At 34.4% G+C, this 22,250-nt stretch overlaps 2 protein-coding genes across 2 annotated transcripts; both read left to right on the plus strand.

Annotated features, from left to right (window-relative positions):
* The first annotated feature begins 276 nt into the window (after positions 1-276).
* LOC134723226 (uncharacterized) lies at positions 277-21,743 on the plus strand. Its single transcript, XM_063586851.1, has 4 exons — positions 277-454; positions 3,729-4,019; positions 20,841-20,873; positions 21,581-21,743. Exons 1-4 carry the CDS (start codon positions 394-396, stop codon positions 21,691-21,693), a joined length of 498 nt encoding a protein of 165 aa, XP_063442921.1. The 5' UTR covers positions 277-393; the 3' UTR covers positions 21,694-21,743.
* LOC134722229 (uncharacterized) lies at positions 7,679-11,670 on the plus strand. The gene is made up of 2 exons (XM_063585841.1): positions 7,679-7,811; positions 10,414-11,670. Exons 1-2 carry the CDS (start codon positions 7,719-7,721, stop codon positions 11,668-11,670), a joined length of 1,350 nt encoding a protein of 449 aa, XP_063441911.1. The 5' UTR covers positions 7,679-7,718.
* Positions 21,744-22,250: the final 507 nt, after the last annotated feature.

A 22,250-nucleotide genomic window follows, 5' to 3' on the forward strand; every position in this document is an offset into this window, starting at 1 on the left:
ATTTGTTTTATCATTTGATTTTGCCGTTATTATGCCATATTTTTATTGGCTAATACAATGTACGAGAGTGGTAATTTACTCTATCACATGGCTGAGCGGGTGACATTTTTTTTGGAATGATAATGAATTGAATTTACATCAAGTTATTAAAGACAATGTTAAAGTTCTACGTTTCGGTTCAGATTTTATTATTAGTGTGTTAAAATAAAAAATAAATAAAACATCCTCTCAGCTATGTGTTATTTATATATATATAAAGTCTTTTTTCAGATTTGAGACATAAAAGACACAGAGCAATACAAGCTATGCTAGTTACTGTTATCAATCTACATTAGAACATACAATTGAGTCAAATGGACATTCCGAAACGTAAAAGTGATAAAAGAACATAAAATGGATTATTTCCATGTTAAACTTTGTTTATTTACTTTTTTCACTTGGAAGTCAATATATGGTGAGTTTTTCAATAATTTAAGTAGTCTTATGAAGAGGGGCGAAAGATACCAGAGGGACAGTCAAACTCGTAGATCGAAAATAGACTGACAACGCCATGGCTAACAAATAAAAAGACAAACAGACAAATAGTAGTACACAACACACACTATAGAAAACTGAAGACTAAACAACAGGAACCTTACAAAAATATTGAAGGTGATCTCAGGTGCTCCGAAAGGGTAAACATATCCTGCTCCACATGTGGTACCCGTCGTGTTGCTCATGTTATTACAAAGCCGGTAAATAGTCTAATTTGGTTGGTCATATTCGTGAAACATTCGTTAGGTCATATTCGTAAAACCAGCCCCCATTATCGACTTGCGCATGTAGATAATTGGGGCTGGTTTAAATTAACCTGTGATTTTAGGAAACACCTTATTTGCTTAACTAATAGATTGATTTCTAATTGATTGCCTTTAGAGGGGCATATTTTTAGCATTTCCGGAGCAAGAACAACTCAAAAGTACCTCCGATACGTAGGCGCTGCAGACTAGGTCATTCGAAAGTAAGGCTTAAAAATTTGAATGCCACCTTGCAACAAGTTACCAAAGAACCCAAAATATTAGTTGAATAGATTCGTTAAGGGACGACATCAAAAGATCAATGTAAGATAAAAAAAAATTAATTCAAATAGTTTGGGGGTTGTGGGGGTTGAACTGCTGCAATATTTGGTCATCCGACATTGGTTTTTACATATATCCATATGGGTCAATCAAATTTTCCATACAAGGTTAAGAGGGGGTCGGATGGGGGAAAGAGGGGTGGTCAGTGAAAAAAATGAGTGAATTAAGTTCTTTATCCTTCATTGAACTTTTGATGTCATCCCTAACCAAGAGACGGTTCCATCCCAGACCAAGTCAAAGCAAGGACTCGAAAGCTACCAGTTTATAAAGTAGCTACATGTATGCATAATAAAATCATGTACTGCATCTCCACTAAGGCAATCGAATTTAGAAGTAAGAGCAAATACTCGTTGTTTTTGAATCCTAATGACATTACATTAAAGACTTGCACGTAATAAATTTGACTCAGTGTGCTGGTCGATTACAAATAAGGGTTCCTATTATACATCAATTGCATGTTTGTATCCTGACGTGGATGTTTAAACTTGTCACTTTATAATTAGCATCAGTTCATAATTCATAATCATAACAACAACATACTTTTTTTCGTCACTGCACATCAATGTTTTCGCAAGATTGAAATATGCATCAAATATCTATTAAAATTAAGAATGGTCACGTGGAATGTGTCATAAACACAACAATCCGGCCAAATAGCAGCAAGCAGCATGCATGTATGGACAACAATGTTAGGTTGCTATCCAATATATTTATTTTTATGCTTTACCTTCAATGCATTTACGAACTAGAATTCTAAATTCCCTTCCCTGTTGTTACTACTAGAACTTTCTGTGGATACTGGAAATATAAAAAAGAAGATGTGGTTTGATTGCCAATCAGACAACTGTCCACAAGAGACCAAAATGACACAGACATTAAAACAACTATAGGCCACCGTACGGCCTTCAACAATGAGCAAAGCCCATACCGCATTGTTAGCTATAAAAGTCCCCGATAAGACAATGTAAACAATTCAAACGAGAAAACTAACGGCCGTAAAGTCTATAAACATATAGGCTCTCCAGTATTCCTCCCACCGACAATAATAATAAAGGAGAAAGGAAATGGTGAATGTGTCAAAGCGACAACAACCTGACATAAAGAACCCATGTCATAGAAGGGCGTCGATTATAGCGCCGCGCTTGGTTATTAATATGCAGACATGTTCTGTTCGAATGAAACGTCACGGTTAAATCCGAACTCTAATTTAGGAAGAATGCTGCGCTCACTGCAAGTAAAAGCAAGCTAAGAATAACTCTTTGCAGACTCCGGGGGTGACCTGTTGCAATGTCAATTGTTTAACTATCCTCAACTATGACTTAGGACAGACACCTACATAAATAATGTGCCGGGGTTAATCATGTTAGCGGGATCCCAACCCTCCCCTTACCTGGGACAGTGGTATAACAGTACAACATAAGAACGAACTACATGTATGATTATAAAGTAATGATGATGACATCAATTCTGTCTTACATTTACTATTGTCAGAGAGTTTACCTGAGGTTCTTAATGACTGTAACATATCTATACAATCTCCGGGTTTTCTCGATGTATTCAAGGCCGTTTCGTTGGTTTCATGAACAATATTACACAATGCCGTCACAAAAAAAGCAGACAGTTATTAAAAACAAGCTGAAAATATTTAAGCTATTGACTATGAATGTATCAAATGTATTTAAGCTAACAAACGACAACCACTGAAATACAGTCTCCTAACCTGAGACAGGCACATGTGCAACAAATTTTGTGGTATCAAACACCTTCAATAACATCAATTTTACTCGTTTAATGTTATAGAATTTTAACAAAATATAAACTTTGACCCTTTGACAAAAATATAAACATTTCGAAAACCTTTTTACTTCACTAGAAAAATTTCATATTGCAGTTTACAAAGACTAGTTTCGTTCTTCTCCGAATATGTCAAATGTTTTATGAAGTTAACGCGTCGAATGACTTAATTTTACAATTCTTGAAATACCTGCCCACCCAGCCCGATTTGAAAAAAAAAATAATAGTATTCAAACTTTTGTCTTCCAAGTGTTTAAGCGTTTTTTTTAAAGATAGGTTTTGTACCTTCTATTTGAGTAAATAACATATATATACTTGTATTGTGACTGTCATCTGTTTTGGTGTATGCTGTGTAGACCTGTAAGTTTTGCGGATGCGGATCCAAACCTAAGTTTTTACATACTTTTCTTTTGTTTGAGTCAAAAGATTGCAGAGTAATTAAAAGATTCAGTTGATTTTTAAAGAGTAATATTATCCCTGTAGTGTTATGTATAATGTACCTCTTTAATTAGTATTACACGCCGTTATCCACTCTAATATCGGCTGCTGCAATACTTCTGAAACATTTCATACTACAATGTTCTAAATGGTATCAACAAAACACAACTAAAACCTTTAATACGAAAACATGACATTTTCAAGTAAATTACAGTGATCTGTTTCTTGTTTAACTGTTATACTAGTCAACGTTAGGATAAGCAAAAGTATGGTTGACCTAGTTTAGACCGATTTAATTGGATTATACATAATTATAATGCATTTTGTTTGGGATCCAACGTCAGAATTGTCGTAACATGTTTAAATATTTGTTTTTAGGTTCTATCTCAATTGTGGGATATGGATCGCTACAATTAAATTCGCCTTTCGTATTGGCATGTTACATACCCTCCTTTAATAACAGTGGAGCAACATGGAGTAATACTAACTTGTCGTCAAATACATGTGACAGTAATGGTTTTTGTCAAAAACCTACTGTAGGCAACTCCAATTTTTCAGCAAATGAGTCTGGCATTTTTGTGGAAATAGACCCACTATTAGAGAAAGATGATAACATAAAATGGACGTGCTTTTATGATTCTAAAAACATTTCGTATACAGTTGAAATCGGTGAGTTTTAATTAAACGTATATATTATTAATTACATGTTTTGTTGAGTCCGTCCGACCGTTATTCAGTTCTTCAATCAATATATCCTATTTATTTTGTAAGCACTTTACATACAGCCTACAGATATTAGCCAATTGTTATAAACTTTGTTGTCAAAGATTGTTACATGTAAGTGAAACCAAAATCTTGGACACGTCCACAAAATTCTTCGAATAGTTTCATTTGACATTTATAAGATGTGCCTTAAAGTTGAAGGTTATCCAATGCTTTAGCGACATATCAGACGAAAATCTCAGAGGAGGTTTGTAGTTCGAAAAAAAACTCTTTCGATTTTATTTTCAATTGGAGCCATATGTTTTCTGGAAATGTCAACAATTTTGACATTTCTAATATTGACGGGAAAAGGGGATGGACTATTCTACGGAAGCCCTGGAGTGCCATGCAAAAAAAAAAATTCAACTTGTGCGCACAAGTTACAAACTTGCGCGCATAAGTTACTATCTTGTGCGCACAAGTTACACAACTTGTGCGCACGAGTTACACAACTTGCGCGCACGAGTTACTATCTTGTGCGCACGAGTTACAAACTTGTGCGCACGAGTTACAAACTTGTGCGCACGAGTTACTATCTTGTGCGCACAAGTTACACAACTTGCGCGCACAAGTTACTATCTTGTGCGCACAAGTTACACAACTTGTGCGCACGAGTTATCAACTTGTGCGCACGAGTTACTATCTTGTGCACACGAGTTATATAATATGTGCGCACGATTATTTGAGCCCTTATTGACATGCGCGTGATTTGTACATTGCGGATTTCTTGCTTTGATGAAGTTTATGAAGAAAGGTTAGTTTAATGATATTTAATCAATGTGACATAATGCATGGATGTTAAATGTCTGCATTTGTGAACACAATCTATGTAGCCACCGTTAGAAGCCGCGGTCTGAGACTTATACTTTTCAACAACCATACTAATTCATGCTTTTTTCGTTATTGGAGATAAAAATGTTTTAAGAACGGTCAAATCATAAACCACAGACTTATTAACCCGAATAATCCAGTCGTTATATTACGATCACTACGACCACTCCATTACCTCTGAGCACAATGATCATAAGGGTGCGTTGTTATTATTCGAGTTACAACCTTATTACAAATTCAACAATTATGGGCTTAAGCTGACAAAATAACATTTTCCAAGTATTTGGTCCAATCGTATTCTTGTCGATTTCACATTGACAAAAAAAAACTAATGCATTAGGGAAATAATGACCCGTGAAAAGTGAGCATAAACTGAATGTCCGAAACGTATTTGGTATGTATAATACTTCTAAAATCATTTGAGGTTATGAGAGTTTACCTCTTGCTCTAACCTCAAAAATCATATTTAATCTATGCTTAAACTGTTAAAACGGGTACATATAAAATAAGACTGGAAATCGAAACCGAAACAAACAAAACGCAACGAAACAAAAAGAAAGGGAAAATGAAGAAACGAAATACAACCGAAATCAAAACTATAGATTAAAATGTTAACCCAATAGCACTTTAAGAATCCAACCCTTTAGTTTTATGCAATCATTCAATTGTGTGGTGTCCTTGATAGTTTTCACTGTTACAACTACGTTAAAACAGTAGGCTGTATATTTAAGGAAATATCCCTATTATCTCTTATTTGATGGTCTCTAAATTGATGATTGCAAATGCATTTACACTTTTCTACAAAACTGTGTGGATGTGCAGTACGTGTAACGTACAATATAACATTTGATATTCAAGAATACTTTTTACGGACTTTGTCTTTGATCCTATCGACTATCCTTATATGGGTAAATTTGAAGCGTGAGAAAAAAGTTCATGTCTTTGAAGTTTTCTAAAATGTATTCAGCACCAGGTGTTGCACGAGCCTCAGCCGGGTATACATGTATATAAAAGAGATATTATTGTTCAAATGTAATAACTCAAAATAGAGCCCACTGAGAAGGAAAAGGTAATGTACGTACATTTTAGAATTATTTGACGGTGTTTTACACATTTTGATGTTGCGTTATTTCCAGTTTCAGTAGCAAACAAGCTGATATTTGAATGGCTAAATAAATAGAAGATTTTAGTAGTCCGGGTCAATATATATAAATTAACCTAACATACTTTATAAGTATATTGTTCAAGAAAAGTATGATAAAATCATAATTCATAAAATATCGACAAATAATAACAGTGCAAAACTTTACCTTTATATACCTTATATACTTATTTTATAAATGCATTTAATTTAAACCGATTATCCTAATTTTAACCAACTTGACTCTAACTCTTAACTTAAAACAATTTTAGATCCCAAATATAGATTTTTTTATGTCCCATTTATGGACATTATGTTTTCTTGTCTCTGCGCCCGACTGTTCGTTCATCTGTCTGTCCGTTCGTCCGTCTGTCCCGCTTCAGGTTAAAGTTTTTGGTCGAGGTAGTTTTTGATGAAGTTGAAGTCCAATCAACTTGAAACTTAGTAAACATGTTCCCTATGATACGATCTTAATAATTTTAATTTTAATGCCAAATTAGAGATTTACCCCCATTTTCAGGGTCCACAGAACAAAGAAAATGATAGTGCGGATGGGACATCCGTGTACTGGGGACACATTCTTCTTTTCTATATAAAGAAAAATAATGGAATTGCGAACATAAGGTCCACATTGGTCAATTATCTATTGTCTATATAATTATATCTTAGGGAATACCCCGTTATTCTGATACCCCAGTAGTCTGACACCCAAATAGTTAGACACCTTATTGGCCCGACACCCCACAAGTCCGAAACCCCTTTATCACGAATGTGACCTACCGATTTCGACTATTTACCCCTATTTGTGGCATTTTTACTTTTGTGTCTGTTTGTTTTGTTTACGCCTCATTATCAATATTATAATATTTGACTATTGATTATGTACCTAGCCTAGCTGCTTAATAGATCTAGGTAGCAGCTAGGCTAGATACACGTTCATCAGTCAAAAATCTACGTAGCCCTATGTAGCTGTTACGATATTGCACGGCACGCAACCCCGTTAAAAACATGCGGCAGTTTAAAAGGAGTTTCGTTCGAACAAGTTAGTGTCTAGAAGCGATAATGAAACAATAAGCGACGACGAGCTTGAACACGGTTGTCGTCCCTTGATTTTCGTTATCCTCGAAAATATTTTCCTTGGTGTGGACAGTGTTACTTACCAATTTATTTCATACCCTTTCACAATTCATTTCTTCAGCCCTTCAACATACAATTGTCCATATTGTGAGTTAGATCTGATGAGGTTTTGGATAATTTTGATATAATTTGTCTAAATTTTCTAATTGTCTAAAAGAAATGCACCACGGAATAACTTCTGTTCTCGGGCCATATATAAGGTAGACCCTCTTGCAAAATGGATTACTGTTTTAAAATGTTTGGTTCTTTAATATTCTCTGCAAATGTGCAGGTTGATTTCGATTTAATATGCATTTCTTATGTTTCAAAACTGGTATCCGAAATATTTATTTTAAAATATTTATGAACAAAGAAATAGTAAATTACTAATTGATTATCGTTAGCTTTCACTTCTATAAAATTGGGTAAAACAGACTTCTTTGAGTTTCCTTTCCGAAGTAGGGAGCTTCATTGCTGACAGGTGAACAACAATACTTCAATTATAAATTTATTTTTTTATGTTATTTCAGATGTCTGAACCTGACCTTTATGACTTCATGAGAAGTCGCAATATTAAAGATGATATTATAAGAACATTGATAGAGGAAAAGGTAAACTTATTCATCAAAATTATTTTTTATTTAGTCCCTACATTTTATGCCTGATGGACAGTTGTCTCATTGGAAATCATACAACATTTGCATCAATAGAGGGCATAACATCCTGATTTTATGTTTGTTTAATCTTAATTTTAGAGACATTTCGCTTTTGTTATACATCGACATATTCTTTTTTAGTTCAGTTTTAAAAGTCCAACAACGACAAACATATTTGGGATACCTTGATTGTCTATGTCAATTTCTAACACAAGACGATTTTTGTCTCGCTTGTGTTGAAAGTCTATTATTCGAGACATCAGGACTACTAAACAGTGATGGTGTAAACTATTTTTATAAATCTTTTTTTTTCCCATGGTGCCTCACATTGTATGCAGGATGGTGAGATCGAATTACCGTCTGCTATATGTCCATTCACGGTCCTTGATTTAATTTCATTGTTCATAGTTAAATGCTAAGTTTTTTTGGTGTTTTGGTCTGTTTATCATTTACTTAATCTTTAAGCTAGCAATAGGTGAGCTATACTTTTGATATATGGGATTATTGTATGATGTACCTGTTTGTCTGGAAGGTATCATCTTTCTCATTTTTATGGTTCATTGTTCAATGTTAAGTTTATGTGTTATGGTTTGTTTTTCAGTACTTTAAGGAGAAGTTCAACTATGAACATATCTGTCTGGCAGATATCAACATTGGCCTCATTTTCATGGTTCATTGGTCAATGTTAAATTATTGGTTTCGGTTTGTTTTTCAGTTACCAATTAAAGTAATAGGTGGGCTATATTTGGTGTATGGAATAGTTGTAGGGTGTACACTTGGCCTCATTGTCATGGATCTTTACAAATTACAAACGTAACGGTTAATGTAATACTTATTTAAGAAATTTGCACGAGAACTGTATGTTTTAAGGCAGTGTCTTTGCGTACCAGCATGCAGGTACTAATAGTCAGATTACCGTTCGTAGGCTAAACTGGATCCCTGTTGTGTTCACTTATCGCTACACTGACAACAGGTATGGCCTAAATCCCGTGGTCACAATTCTGACCACGGGATTTGATAATTCGACGAGACTAGTGCATCATGTGCTATGTTTATTATGTGTTATATAGTCTTGGGTCCTGGCTAATCTTGTCAGTATACGACGCGCAGCTAGATTGGGCCGGATCCCAGGCAAGAAACAAGAAATTATCACATTTATAACCCTACTGAGATCTTAAGGGAATAAAAGATACCGGTTCAGTTTTTCAAGAACATGTTAACATGCTTGTTGGTCATTTATCTGCACCACCACCATGGGGATACCAGATACTTATTTATTTTGCGGCATCACAGTAATAACATTTCACGGAGGTCAATTTCCTATCATTATAATTGGTCAATTTTATTAGCGAATCGATGAATTTTTAAAACTCGTCCAATTAATGCCAATGTGACAATGGCACACCAACCCGTTCCTTCGGTGCAAAGCTATAGATGGAACGGCGGACCAGTTTATTCGTAGGCTACGCGTACCCACATCCGGTTATATAATATATATGCTATCGGATCGGAAATAAAACGTGAAATATGATTAAATTTATACGGAATTTGTCGTAATTAGAGAATAAATAGATTACAACTTTTCATATATATATATAGGTACGTGAACAGTTTTTTCTCAGTTAATAAAAATTCTTTAAATGGAAGAGTGTGATATACATGTGGGGAAGACATTTCGTAGTTTGTTTTGAACAAAAACTATCAGTCGATTAATTTTATACAATTATATATAAAAAAAAAACTGAGTCAATTGCAGTTGCAGAGAAGAGAAGAACTGGAAAATAAATAAATAAAAAGGATTTAAAGTTTAACAGATTTAAATTGTAATGTGTATCAAATGTCAGAAAACCTCAGTTCACGCTCAGGACTCTTTGTCCTGTGATTGTTGTTAGGACTGGCAACACTTGAAATGTGCATGCAGGGTTCGGAAAAATGTGCCAAAACAATCCTATTGGATATGATGGTAAAATTTGTTCCAAATCTTAATTAGTTACATGAATCTTTTAAAATTGGTTTATTTTGACATTATAACTTGCTTCTTTAATTCTTATATAGACATCCAAGCTTTAATTTTAGTGGTATAAGATATTTCAAAATTTCAGTTTCTGTTTTACTAAAAGATTATTTTTAAATCTCATATGGGTATTTTTAAAATTCATATATATATATAATTCTTTAAATTCTTTTCATTTACAGGGACTGTACAGTTTCATTTACCATCAGTGTGCATTTAATTTGCAATGTATTATTACCTGATAAATACAATTTGAATTAATAATATTTTTCATACTCTTCACTCGTTCTACACGAAATCGATAATCGAAATCCACATGTCATCGATAATTTCCGTTTATATTTCACGTTTCATTCCCGATCCGATAGCATTTTATTATAAAAACGGATGTTGGTACGCGTAGCCTACGATCGACTTTTTGACTATTCGAAAAAGCCGACCGTACCCGCATGCGGATACGCGCAGACACTGCCATGTTTTAAACTTTGATTATAAACCATCAATTTTGCATACCAATATTTTTATGCTCTTTGTCCATTTCAGATAGATTCCCAAACTATCATTCACATGTCAGAAGAGGAATTGACAAAGTTTGTGCCGCTGTATGGGGATCGCAAAGCAATAATAGCGTTTAGCAGGGACAGAAAAGACACGTCTTGTGAAAAGAAAAAGAAGACAAAGACGTCGTTAATGAAAAAACTTCGGGCAAAAGTGAATGCAATAAAGGGAGGGGCCTCTTATAGTAGTGGAGATGAGGATGAGGATGAAAAAGATGTACGTAGTTCTTTAAGTAAGAAACTGAAAGGCAACAAGAACGCAGAAAAAAAGAAACGTCTTGTGGATCTAAGCTGTTTCCATCATGACGGTGATGCATATCATCAGATACGAGGAAACAAGGGCGGTGGCCCTAAGTCGTTTGACATGGAAAAATTTGATACGATGGGACAAGTATTAGACCTTGCCAAACAGCTGTATTTTCCAAATGGACACAACGCAATGAGAGGTAAAATCACAGAATTTGAGATAAAACTAACTGACACATATTTTCAAAACATCGACTTACAGTCCACCGTGGAGTCCTGTTATAATCGTTTAAAGATGAGAACATTGAGGTTCAACTTCTGCACAGAAGGCACTACTAGTACAATTGAGAGTGACGAGTTGCCACCTTTATCACTTCCAAAGAATAGGAATGCAACAGCATCTGCTCAGAGTGGAGTTATTGAAGTAATGGAAATTATTGACTTGCCTCCAACCTGTTTAAGCAAACCTGAAAAATCAAATGACATTTTTGTCACTAATGATTTTTATAATGCAGAACTTCCGGATATCCAAACAAACTTTGATATTGCTGATTTTACGTTCGACGGTGATATTGCATTTGGTCCTAATGTACGGGCAAGCAATGTAAGCTTAGACTCGACATTACCATTAGAGAGTGGAAGTGGTGATACTTTGGACAGACCATTAGAATTTGCGAATGCTGGTAGAGTGGAGAGAAAAATTATTCGTATACATAGGGCTTCAGCTTTAATGGATATGATAATTCATTTTAAAGATCCAAACATCATGACTGTAGACATTGATGCCATCATGGTATTAGACAATGGTAAGGAAGAAGCCGGAGAAGGAGATGGTGTTTTCAGAGATTGTATAACCCAGTTTTGGGATGAATTCTATGAACAATGCACAGAGGGTCGTATTTTCAAGGTACCTGTACTTGGGCATGATTTCCAAAAGGAGGAATGGAAAGCTGTTAGTAGAATAATAAGAAAGGGTTTTGAAGTCAGTGGTTACTGACCCATTTCAATTATGCCTGCTATATTCGAAGAGTGCATTCATGGAAGCATTGAATCAAGTCTGATTGAATTGTTTTCAGATTACTTACCTGAAATGGAAAGTCAGATTGTTAAAAAAGCTATTTCCAATTTCAATGATGTGGATCAAGATGACTTCCTTGAATTCCTTGATAGTCATTCTTGTAGAAAATTGGTGAATTCTGAAAATGTCCTGCCAATTATTGGAGAGTTGGCACATAAAGAGTTGATTCAACAACCACGCTACGTGATCGAATGTTTCCGTTCAGAATTACGACAGTTGCAAGTCACTCCAGGCAAACTACAACAAATTTATCAAGAAATGAAACAAACATCTAAGGAAATTTTGAAATCCTTGAGTGTACCGGAAAACATGAAAGAAGCGGAAAGGCTATGTGCAGGCTTTTTAAAAAGATATATCAAAGATCTAGATGGAGAAAAACAAAAGGCTTTCTTGAGGTTCTGCACAGGTTCAGATGTCCTGCTGGGAATGAAAATAACGATTGAGTTTTTTTAATCTAAAGGGTTCACACGGTCACCAATAGCTCATACATGTGGGCGAGTATTACAAATTCCATCAACTTATGACACATATCCTTCTTTTAGGTTTGAGTTCAATTATCTGTTGAACAGTAAGGTTTGGGTAATGGACATAGTTTAGAGTTCATATAGTGTAATAGTGCTGGCATTCCAGGATGTTCCGATGAAAATGGACATAAACTCAATGTATGAGTACAGTTCTAAATGATTCAAGTATTCTTTATTTAATAATTCATGTTTAAAGGAGGTTCGTGTAATGATTTTGTGTAATGATTTTATGTCGTGAGTTCGGCAGAGGGAGTTTTTTTCAAGTTTTTTTTTTAAGTGTTCACAGTGTTGAACAGAAAAGCATTTCAGATTTATGTGAACAATTTGTTCTGTGTTTGTTTATGTCCATTACCCAAACCTTACTGTTCAACAGTTTTGAGAGAAACACAAGCTGCATTAAAGTTTTGCCATAAAGGCAAGCCACTTGATTTTATTGTATTATTGTCAATATTGTTATGTTATAATGATTTCAGTCAAATAGCAGTAGGTATTACTTTTTATTTACCTTGTCATTAACTATTTTGTTGTTTTATTTCAATTACAAGTTTCAGTGAATCTATTTCATTTAATTGTTAATTCCTCTTGCCATTAACGATTTTTTCCTCACTTTCTTCGGTCTTTGTTTCCAATTATTTTGATTCATGCGTAATCCTAAACATTTTTGAAGATCTTTTCTTACGCTTTAAGATTGATTTGGATCAAACTTGTAAATAATTATCCTCAGTTTATAATAGAAGAAAAGTATAATATACATAGTTATATCACAATATTGTATTGTTATCAGGCCAAAAATAGATAAATTTTCATCGATAAAATGATTTCCTTCTTATGCCTTTTCAGACCTGATTGGCGACCATTACTGAAATAAAATGTTCATCAGAATACACCATGTATCGTAAAAATTGATAGGAGCTATTTAATTCAGGTCTTCGATTGAAATTTTGCTTAGATCAAATGTTTTAAAAGATGTTATTCGATAGTGGACATGACTTTGATACTTTATTGAAAAACATAGAATATAAAAAAAGAAGATTGGGTATGATTGCCAATGAGACAACTATCCACAAAAGACCAAAATGACACAAACATTAACAACTTCAGGTCACCATACGGCCTTCAACAATGAGCAAAGCCCATACCGCATAGTCAGCTATAAAAGGCCCCGATAAGACAATGTAAAACAATTCAAACGAGAAAGACTACAGTTAGTGTTCATTTAGTGTATTTAAGAGCTTCCAAATGAGATAAAAATAAATCTCTCCTTAATTAAGAAGAATTCCTAGCGTAAAGCTTCCTAGCTTAAAACGTATAGTGATATACCTGTATCAACTTGATGAAGTTGCAAAGTTGTGATGCACAATTAACTGGTTACTATCAGAAGATTGGAAGTTATACAAACCCTATCGCTTTTTTATGTTGGTTTAGACAAAGCTTCTTTATGTTGGTTTAGACAGAGATTGTCATTGTCTACATGTATGGTAGAATAAATATATGTCTCTCGTTTAGGGGTACGAAGGGGGACCTTCTTCTGTCATATATTTCCTCCTCCTTCTTTCCAATACTTGACCTTTTACAATTAACACTGGTTAGAGGCAACATAAATTCGACCCATTTCTTCTTTTTATTTTAAGCTTATTTGCGTAGTGATGTCCTTTGTTTGGTGTCTTGCTTTATTGTTACCAGTTGTGTTTTTGTCCCCGGTTTACTTTTGACACTTTGGTTTTCGCGTACTTCTTTACAATATCTGTTACAAGAAAATCTTTGGTATCGAGCCTTCCAATTTATCAGACAACAAAGACGCATTGCTTCATTTTTAGAAACGACATCAACTGGTACAAGGAAACCTGGTTAAACCGAAAACCTGTATTAACCAAACATGCTCTTAAGCTCTATCGTATCAAATTGTATGCGTTAAGAACCTGGCATCAACCAAAACCGAACCACATATTAAGTCCCGAAGAGGTTCTTTTTAAACAGGTTTCACTGTTCTAAGAATTATGTATTTACAGCACAACACAGAAAGGGTTAAAAAGATTACCCCTTTGGAAAGGGCACCTGGCTTAAAAGGTCCAGAGAGCTTTGCTATCACTTCAGTATGTGTCGTCGTCTGTTGTTACCGTTTCTGAGATATCTGCAAGTTTAATAGGTACTTCTAGTAATGTGGCATTGCTGTGTAATAAAAGTTGCATTACTTCTAGTTTGAAGACTATGTTGAGGCCCTGCTCCTAGGGCATGATCCAGCGACTTTGAATGAACTACATTTTGCAAGTTACTTTTTCTGCTAACAGTAAAGGTAAAGGTAATATGTTTGGCTAGCTGAACCGTGAAGTCATTATGTTAGATATATCATCCTTCTTTCTGAGTAGTCTGGTCCTACAGACGGATAAATTGGTTTTTTGTCGGACTAGTCATTTTAGTCCTACAGACGGATAAATTGTTTTTTTGTCGGACTAGTCGTTTAAGTATACTTTAACTTAATGATGACTTAACGGTTCAGCTAGCAATCAAGCTAACCAAATACAAGTATATTACTTACACACTCGAATGTTTTGCTGTTAGTTAGTTTGATAGAAACTACTAATATTTGCTATCAAGTTACAACATCACGGTTTGTACATCTCAATTTTTCAACCAGTTTGAGGCTCGAGATTATAGTCTAGTGACTTTGAATTTATAAGCAATAATCCTGTTCATCAGATTGGTGTTTTTTTTCGAAACATATATCAGTGTCAACAATTTATCTTTAACGTCGAGCTAGAGCTGATGACCAAATATACAATAATTCCAGGCAGAAGTTTAACGGAAGGAGAAGGTGAATGTAATATAGCCACATATTGAGGAAAAAAACTACAAAATTACGTTTAATGGTCTGGCAATTAATGATTAATTCTCAAAATCAATCACAACCTTCGGTTTCTTTTTAATATGGAACCTTGTATAATATCATAAAAATTCATAGACTAATACAAAAGTTATTGCCCGGATACCAGAAATTCCTTTTTGTTGACCCCTATTACCTAAACTGTTTGGACAATAACCCCCGAATACAGTCCCATCTGGTTAGTATTGCCGAACTGATGGTACAAATTAATACAAATCCATACACTTATATATACTCAAGTTTGACTACATTACATTCGCCTTCTCCGTCCGCTGCCCCGCAAATATTACCGTTACACTTTTCCATGAAACTTCTGTATGAAATTACTATAGGTCATGGGGATTTTCACATTCAACCTTTTATAGTAATATTCTTTACAAAGCACAAAAATGTCGGCATTAACCTTAAAAGCTATCAAAACCTGTAAACAAGACTTTTACTATTTTTCTATAGTACAGTTACGATACTGTTGTCGGGTAATTATGGATGGTATATTTTGGCTTTGCTATTCTTTCACTTATAGGGTCTTTGCATTGGAAATAAACAGTTATGTTCTTAAGCCAGCTTTTGACCTGCTACGGGTTATGTTCTTCTTATATATTTTATGATGGTATGATACTAAACAAAAAAAGGGAAGAATTGAGCTTGATATTCATATGGTGAAAACATAATCTTTCAATCATTTTAATTGAGGTCTAGAGCTGGCATGTCAGTAACTGCTAGTAGTCATTTATGTATAATTGTCATTTTGTTTTCTGCTCTTTGGTCAGGTTGTTGTCTCTTTGTCAGATTCCCCATTTCTATTCTCAGTTTTATCAAGATATAGCCTGGGAAACCAAATGAATTCGGACGACTATGACGACACGGTCGTTACATTAAGTCAATTAATGACTTAAATTGTAAATTCATCCCTTATTGGAGTAATTGTCATTAACAGATGCTGTTTACCGAATGTTGCGTTTTTTTTGGGGCAAAAACTGTGATGATTGTAATCATAAAACGGCATGTCGCATAGTAAGAGTATTACTAGTAATTCTATTCTTTATTACTTTGAGCAAATGATGCTCATCAGTACAATGTGCTTTAGGTATCATATATCACAGCATCACTGATGAAAGATATACACACCTAAAATTACGGGTCTTATCTTAATAAAAAAATACTATTCCGGCTTCTTGTAATTTCAATTGACAAATATCACGAAGATGTCTAAACAATACTTAATTCATGAAATGAGAAAAAAAATCGAAAGCTTGTAGTCAATTTCATATTATAATACTTTGATTTTGGAATTTGGTAAAACTTTAATACATTCTTTTCGGTGTCGGGTACTTCATGTGATGTGGAATATAATCTTACTCCGTGTCACCAGATGACCCCATTTTTTTCATGTTCTATGCTATTGCATGGAACGTTGCCTCATTGACGCATGCCAAATAATCCGATTGTCTGTGCATGCTAAAACATTTTTGAAGTTGTATATTATTATGTTAAATGTAATTGTAGAGAGATTTATTTTAGTAAATTTATAAATAAATATAATATTAATAAAACCAATATTGAATTATAAATTTTGTTTTATTATATCTCTCATTTGTAAATAAAGTGTGGCTCTGTCATAGGGGTCTCTTGTTTTTGTCCAGCTGTTTTCCTCCATTAATATGTTAGCCAGGTCCAAAATGTCATTGTCACAGTCTGAATCTTCGAAGTCACACTCCTCGGCACAAGCATTTAGTTCGACATTGTCCAAAGGTAGTGAATAATCCTCGGTGCCTTTCAAAAAAGGTGCCTGGTATAAGACCATTGGACGCCCGTTTATGTCGCAATGCTTCGATTTGCGAATTCGGTGTGCATTCCATGTTTCAACGACATTTTCAAGCTCTCTCTGAAATAGAAATAACTTGATAAAAGTGGTGTTAAAATGCATTCTCTTCGATTAAAATCTAATTTGTTTAATGAAGACACGTGCAGTTAATAGCGACACATCTGGATGTAACTTGATGAAAAAGAAATAAATTACAGAAATAGCAATTGCGGATTTTATGATCGCCAAAAAATGTGTGGTCGTTTTTGTAGTACTTTGAGGCGTTTTTTTCTACATGGCACCGTGAAGTAACTGTATTTCTTCTTCACGGACCTACCTGAAATTATATCAGAATGCATTTATTTTGTTTGTATGACGATTTTGGGATTAATGAAATTAGTAGGATTATTTTCTAATAAGTAGATGTGTATGTTGTTACGACGCGTCATGCGCTTCTTGAAAAATTTCAATGTCATCTAAAATTACAATCATTGAGTTCCTTAACTTGTTTGCACACAAATTACCCACAGTCAGACGCCAAAGACTGTCTTATAGATAGGTGTTTTTTTCTGGCATGGAACCTTTTTTTCATGCAATTTACGTTCGCCTTTTTTTTCTATTCATTTCACAATAACTTTTAAGCAAGTAGATTTAAGCTCGCGCTATATCTTTTTTGTGAGATAAAAAGGGGATTGGGGTAAATTAGAACAATGCTGTTTATAATTTGAGAACTTATAGTTAAAGTCAGATTTAGATGGGATTTTTTTTTTTGCGATAAGAATCCTTATGAAATTCCTGTTTAAATTTCATTTAACCGTTCTAACATAGCTTTTTTTTGTTTGTTTCAGAGATAAAAGGGTCAAAAGATAATTACAAGGTTGCAAATTTTTTGGACGAAAACATTGCCAGTTTAAGTCTTTATGTCTTTACGACTTTTTTTATATAAAATGTCTCTTTCAAGTACGTTTTTATACTGAAACATATAACATGTTAAAAGTATATCAAATTAAGCGTTTGGAATAGTTCTTCGTTGTTTCGTTTTGATTTAAGATGATATTTATATATCATATTCTATCTTACTCTGATAATATCCATGAAAAAATATTGTATCAGACTTTTATCGATGAAGTCGCCTGTGAAGTAGCCGTCTTGTTTCATCTGTTCAAAGAATTCCATCCAAAATTGTACACATTCTTTTCTAAGTATTCCCCACCAGCTCTCTATACGTTGATTGTGTTGACTTGTTCCATAGAGAAAAGCTGTTCTGCTTCCAGGACCATTCCTCCTTAAGAATGACTGCATTTCAGCAATATAACTGTTTTCGGTTCCCATGTCTGATCGTATTGAATGTGGTACCCTTTCTAAAGAAGTCAAAGCCTCTACATAAAATATCGCTACAATTCGTGGGTTATTATTGCTTCTACCAACACGTAACCAAATTATAAACCTTGAAAACCCATCTATACATCCGTTGACACAAATTCCATACGGTTTTAACTTATCATATGAGTCAATGTGCCATATGTAGTTGGGACCCTTGGATCTATAGTGCCTTCTTTTTAGTTTGCGCTTAACTCTCGCAGCAACGCCAGAAGGATCCAATATGCCTAATAGGATTCTTACCATCTCCTTTTGGACAATAAAACCATTCTGTAAGCATCTCGAATGCATCCAACGGTATCCATGGAGACAACCAGATGACTTTAGTTGTTCGAAGATAAACATAGCAACTTGGAAAACATCCGAAAAATTCTTTCGTCTGTACAATCCATACGAAGCTAAGCGTCTTTTCAAAGTTCTCATAGATAAAATAACATTATGTCTTTGGGCCAACAAACCAATAATTTCTTCATATTGCAAACCTAGGCTAAAGTAGGTTGAAATAATGATAGCTAAATCATTTGTGGTCATGATTATTTGATCTGACACCTGTAATAAAGTAAGCTGTTTAAAATGTGACTACTTCAATTCAAAGATTTGTAAACTAGTATTACTATCGAGCATCGTGGGTCAAATGTTAATCCTAAATGAGTATAATTGATCACAGTGACTAATGACTGGCGATAAGTATCGCTAAAGAAACGAAAATAAGGTTTTCATCTTTGATGTGTCGTCATAGTAATAATCTATTTGTTACGGGTGTGGACCCCCCTTTTTAAAATGTCTGAATCCGCCCCTAGGATAAAATTTGGTATCAATGCCAGACGGCCGTTTCGTCTAAATTGTGGCTAGTTTATACAGCCATAACTAAGGCCATAAACTTAGTATTGACTAGTTTTGGTACTCGATGAACATCGTTTCAATATCCTCTCAGTGACGTCGATGGTAATAAGATATACCGCCTATCTAATACACCAAAATGTTAAATGTTTATATGTATCAAGTTAAGCAGCAAATAAGGAACGGTGTAATATGATACCCGTAGCCCATTCACGACACAATAATTTACACGACAGAAATAACATAACTTGAGTGTCAGTGCATTAAAACAAACTAAGTGTACCCCGGGGACCCTCTTACGAACAAATAACCCGTTTACATTGGAATTCATAAAAAAGGAATAGGAATTATAAGTTTCTTATTAAATAGTAACTTCGTTTTACACACTGTTCCTAATTACTTTTCTCTGAATTAATACAGTCAGTAAAATTCTACCTATGTTAAAAATTACCTTAATTTATAGAATGTTTGTCCGGCAGGATCGCCTTCCATAAAGCATAGTGTGCCCATGCTATGAACACGTGTAACTATTGATTACAATATACTAACTCGTGCGCACAAGTTGTGTAACTTGTGCGCACAAGTTTGTAACTCGTGCGCGCAAGTTATTTAACTTGTGCGCACAAGATAGTAACTCGTGCGCACAAGTTGTGTAACTTGTGCGCACAAGATAGTAACTTGTGCGCACAAGATAGTAACTTGTGCGCGCAAGTTGGTAACTTGTGCGCACAAGTTGAATTTTTTTTTTTTGCATGGCACTCCAGGGCTTCCGTACTATTCTGATGAAACTTTGCTTATAAAAAAAACACCATTATTATAACAGTGAAACGCCAACTTTAAATACACACCGCTTTTAATGTCGGTTTTGAACTGTCAGACTGAGGTTTATCTTTTAAATTATTTTAACCATTTCAAGATACGTTACTTAGTGTTGCGAAAGAGAATATGAATTTTGATCTGTTTCCTGGGGCCGTAAGCATTTGAAATCCGAAGATGTATAAGTACCAAAACCGTTGAAGAGCTATATGTAAAAAACATCCTAATTTAAATAGCCAATTCATCTAAGCCAACATTGCTTGAGAGAGTTGAAAACATAGTTTCTTAATAATTTCAAAATTTACAAACGGACAATTTTAGTAAAGTTTGTTAAATCATGCCAGTACCGAAATACTGACTACTGAGCTGATAATACCCTCGGGCACTGATCGTCCACCAACAGAGGCATCGACCTGGTGATGTAAAAATTGAAAATAATACGTTTGATAATTTTTTGCGTCCGAAGCGCTTTTCTGGATTTACCTTCATCAGGAATACTCAAAGCCAAACATTCGAAATCCGAAGATGTATAAGTACCGAAACCGTTGAAGAGCTATATATGTCAGTAAGAACATTACTATATGTACTCCCCCCCTTAGAATCGGAGATGTGTCTCTTCTAGGAACTGCTCCTCTGTCTGCAATATATAGTTGAAAATTTACAAATAAAAATGGTGAAGATGATTAAAGCCATTACATCGCATTCAATATCCATGTTATATTCATATAAAGTACTAGGATAGAAAATATCAGTACATTTTGATCTTCTGTTTAAAAATTGAGCATAAGAACACTTCAATGTCCCATTGTGGTTAATGTTAAAATTTCTGTATCATCTGCTTCAGGTTCATCAAATCCAACTGGTCAGAAGGAGTCAGGTAAGAATAACCAAAAATTAAACGTAAGTTCCATACTCAATACTAATGTGTGTATTCAATCTCATTAAACTAAGTCAAATTGACAACGACACAAAAAAGACTAAAACTAGACATATCATACAACGCTCAAGATTAAGCAAAACGAACAAACAAAAATATTATGCTGATCCCAGGTGCCCGGGTTTTAAATAGATCACGCTCCACATTTAGCACTCGTTCTTTGGGCAGTTTTTTGAAACGTTTTCGACCGAAGCAGTGTTACCCAGAACAGATTCGGACAGCTCTACCCTGGAACGGGTTTAGACATTTCTACATTATAAAAGGTATGGACAATTCTATATTAGGACTGATTCTGACAGACTGATCTTAAATCATATCCTCACAGTTCATTTTTGTAGCAAAAGTGGAAAGTAATAACATTCTGACAATTCTACCCTAGAAAAGATTTTGACAGTTCCACCCTAGAACAAACCTGGATAGTTCTTACGCAAAATTGGTTCCTTAATGTCAGTTTTACCATCGTATGGAAGAACTGTCATACGATAATTCTAAAGGGAAGCTGAACAGATTACAACTTTCAAAACCAGAACCCCACTAATAATACATCAATATTCACATGTAGCTAGTGATTTAATAATACGTACAGTTTGTGCTCAAAGAGCATATTTTTTTAAGATACAGTGACTCTTTATTTATTTTAATTACAGAAACCTCCAATGGTGGACTGATAGCTGGCATAGTAGTTGGCTGCGTTTTATTAGTAGTAATAATTGCAATACTATGTTATGCACGAATAACAGAGACACTTTGTTTTTCATAAGTGTTCTGCTTCATTACCTTATAAATACTGTAATTTCATATTAAAAATAATATTTGTGACAAGAATTTAAAATGTGTATAACATCTAGGAATAAACAATACATGAACATGGTGGTCGTCTTTTCTTTGTACATTTATATTAAGGCCGTCAATTTATCTCGTTTGAATTATTTTACATTTGTCATTTCGCCCTTTTATACATGTAGCTGACTATGTGGTATGGGCTTCGCTCATTGTTAAAGACTGCATTGTAACAAATAGTTTTAAATTCCATTATATTGACAACGATGTGTGAATAAGACAAACAGAAATTGAAGAGTTGTCATAAAAGGTTGTTGAATTTCATTAATATTTTTGTCTTTATTGAGACACGAAAAAATTATTATTTATCTAGGTTTAACATTTTCCAATGGATTATCATTAAACTGTTTGTTGATTTTACAGCCATGAAGACCCTGACGACACTGTATCTATAATTAGTTTATCTTCTGGGAAATGTACTTTGGATGCTTGACGACAAAGCAGATGACTGGACGTTGCCTTGAATGATTTTTACTG

The sequence above is a fragment of the Mytilus trossulus genome, chromosome 6 (assembly GCF_036588685.1).
Source record: "Mytilus trossulus isolate FHL-02 chromosome 6, PNRI_Mtr1.1.1.hap1, whole genome shotgun sequence".
Lineage (NCBI taxonomy): Eukaryota > Metazoa > Mollusca > Bivalvia > Mytilida > Mytilidae > Mytilus > Mytilus trossulus.

Bases quoted from the DNA above. Each gene is read 5' to 3' on its own strand.
- LOC134723226 (XM_063586851.1), top strand. From the start codon at position 394: ATGGATTATTTCCATGTTAAACTTTGTTTATTTACTTTTTTCACTTGG. The intron at 455-3,728 runs GTGAGTTTTTCA...ATTTGTTTTTAG, and splicing joins CACTTGGAAGTCAATATATG to GTTCTATCTCAATTGTGGGA. The intron at 4,020-20,840 runs GTGAGTTTTAAT...CATCTGCTTCAG, and splicing joins TTCGTATACAGTTGAAATCG to GTTCATCAAATCCAACTGGT.
- LOC134722229 (XM_063585841.1), top strand. From the start codon at position 7,719: ATGTTATTTCAGATGTCTGAACCTGACCTTTATGACTTCATGAGAAGT. The intron at 7,812-10,413 runs GTAAACTTATTC...TGTCCATTTCAG, and splicing joins GAACATTGATAGAGGAAAAG to ATAGATTCCCAAACTATCAT.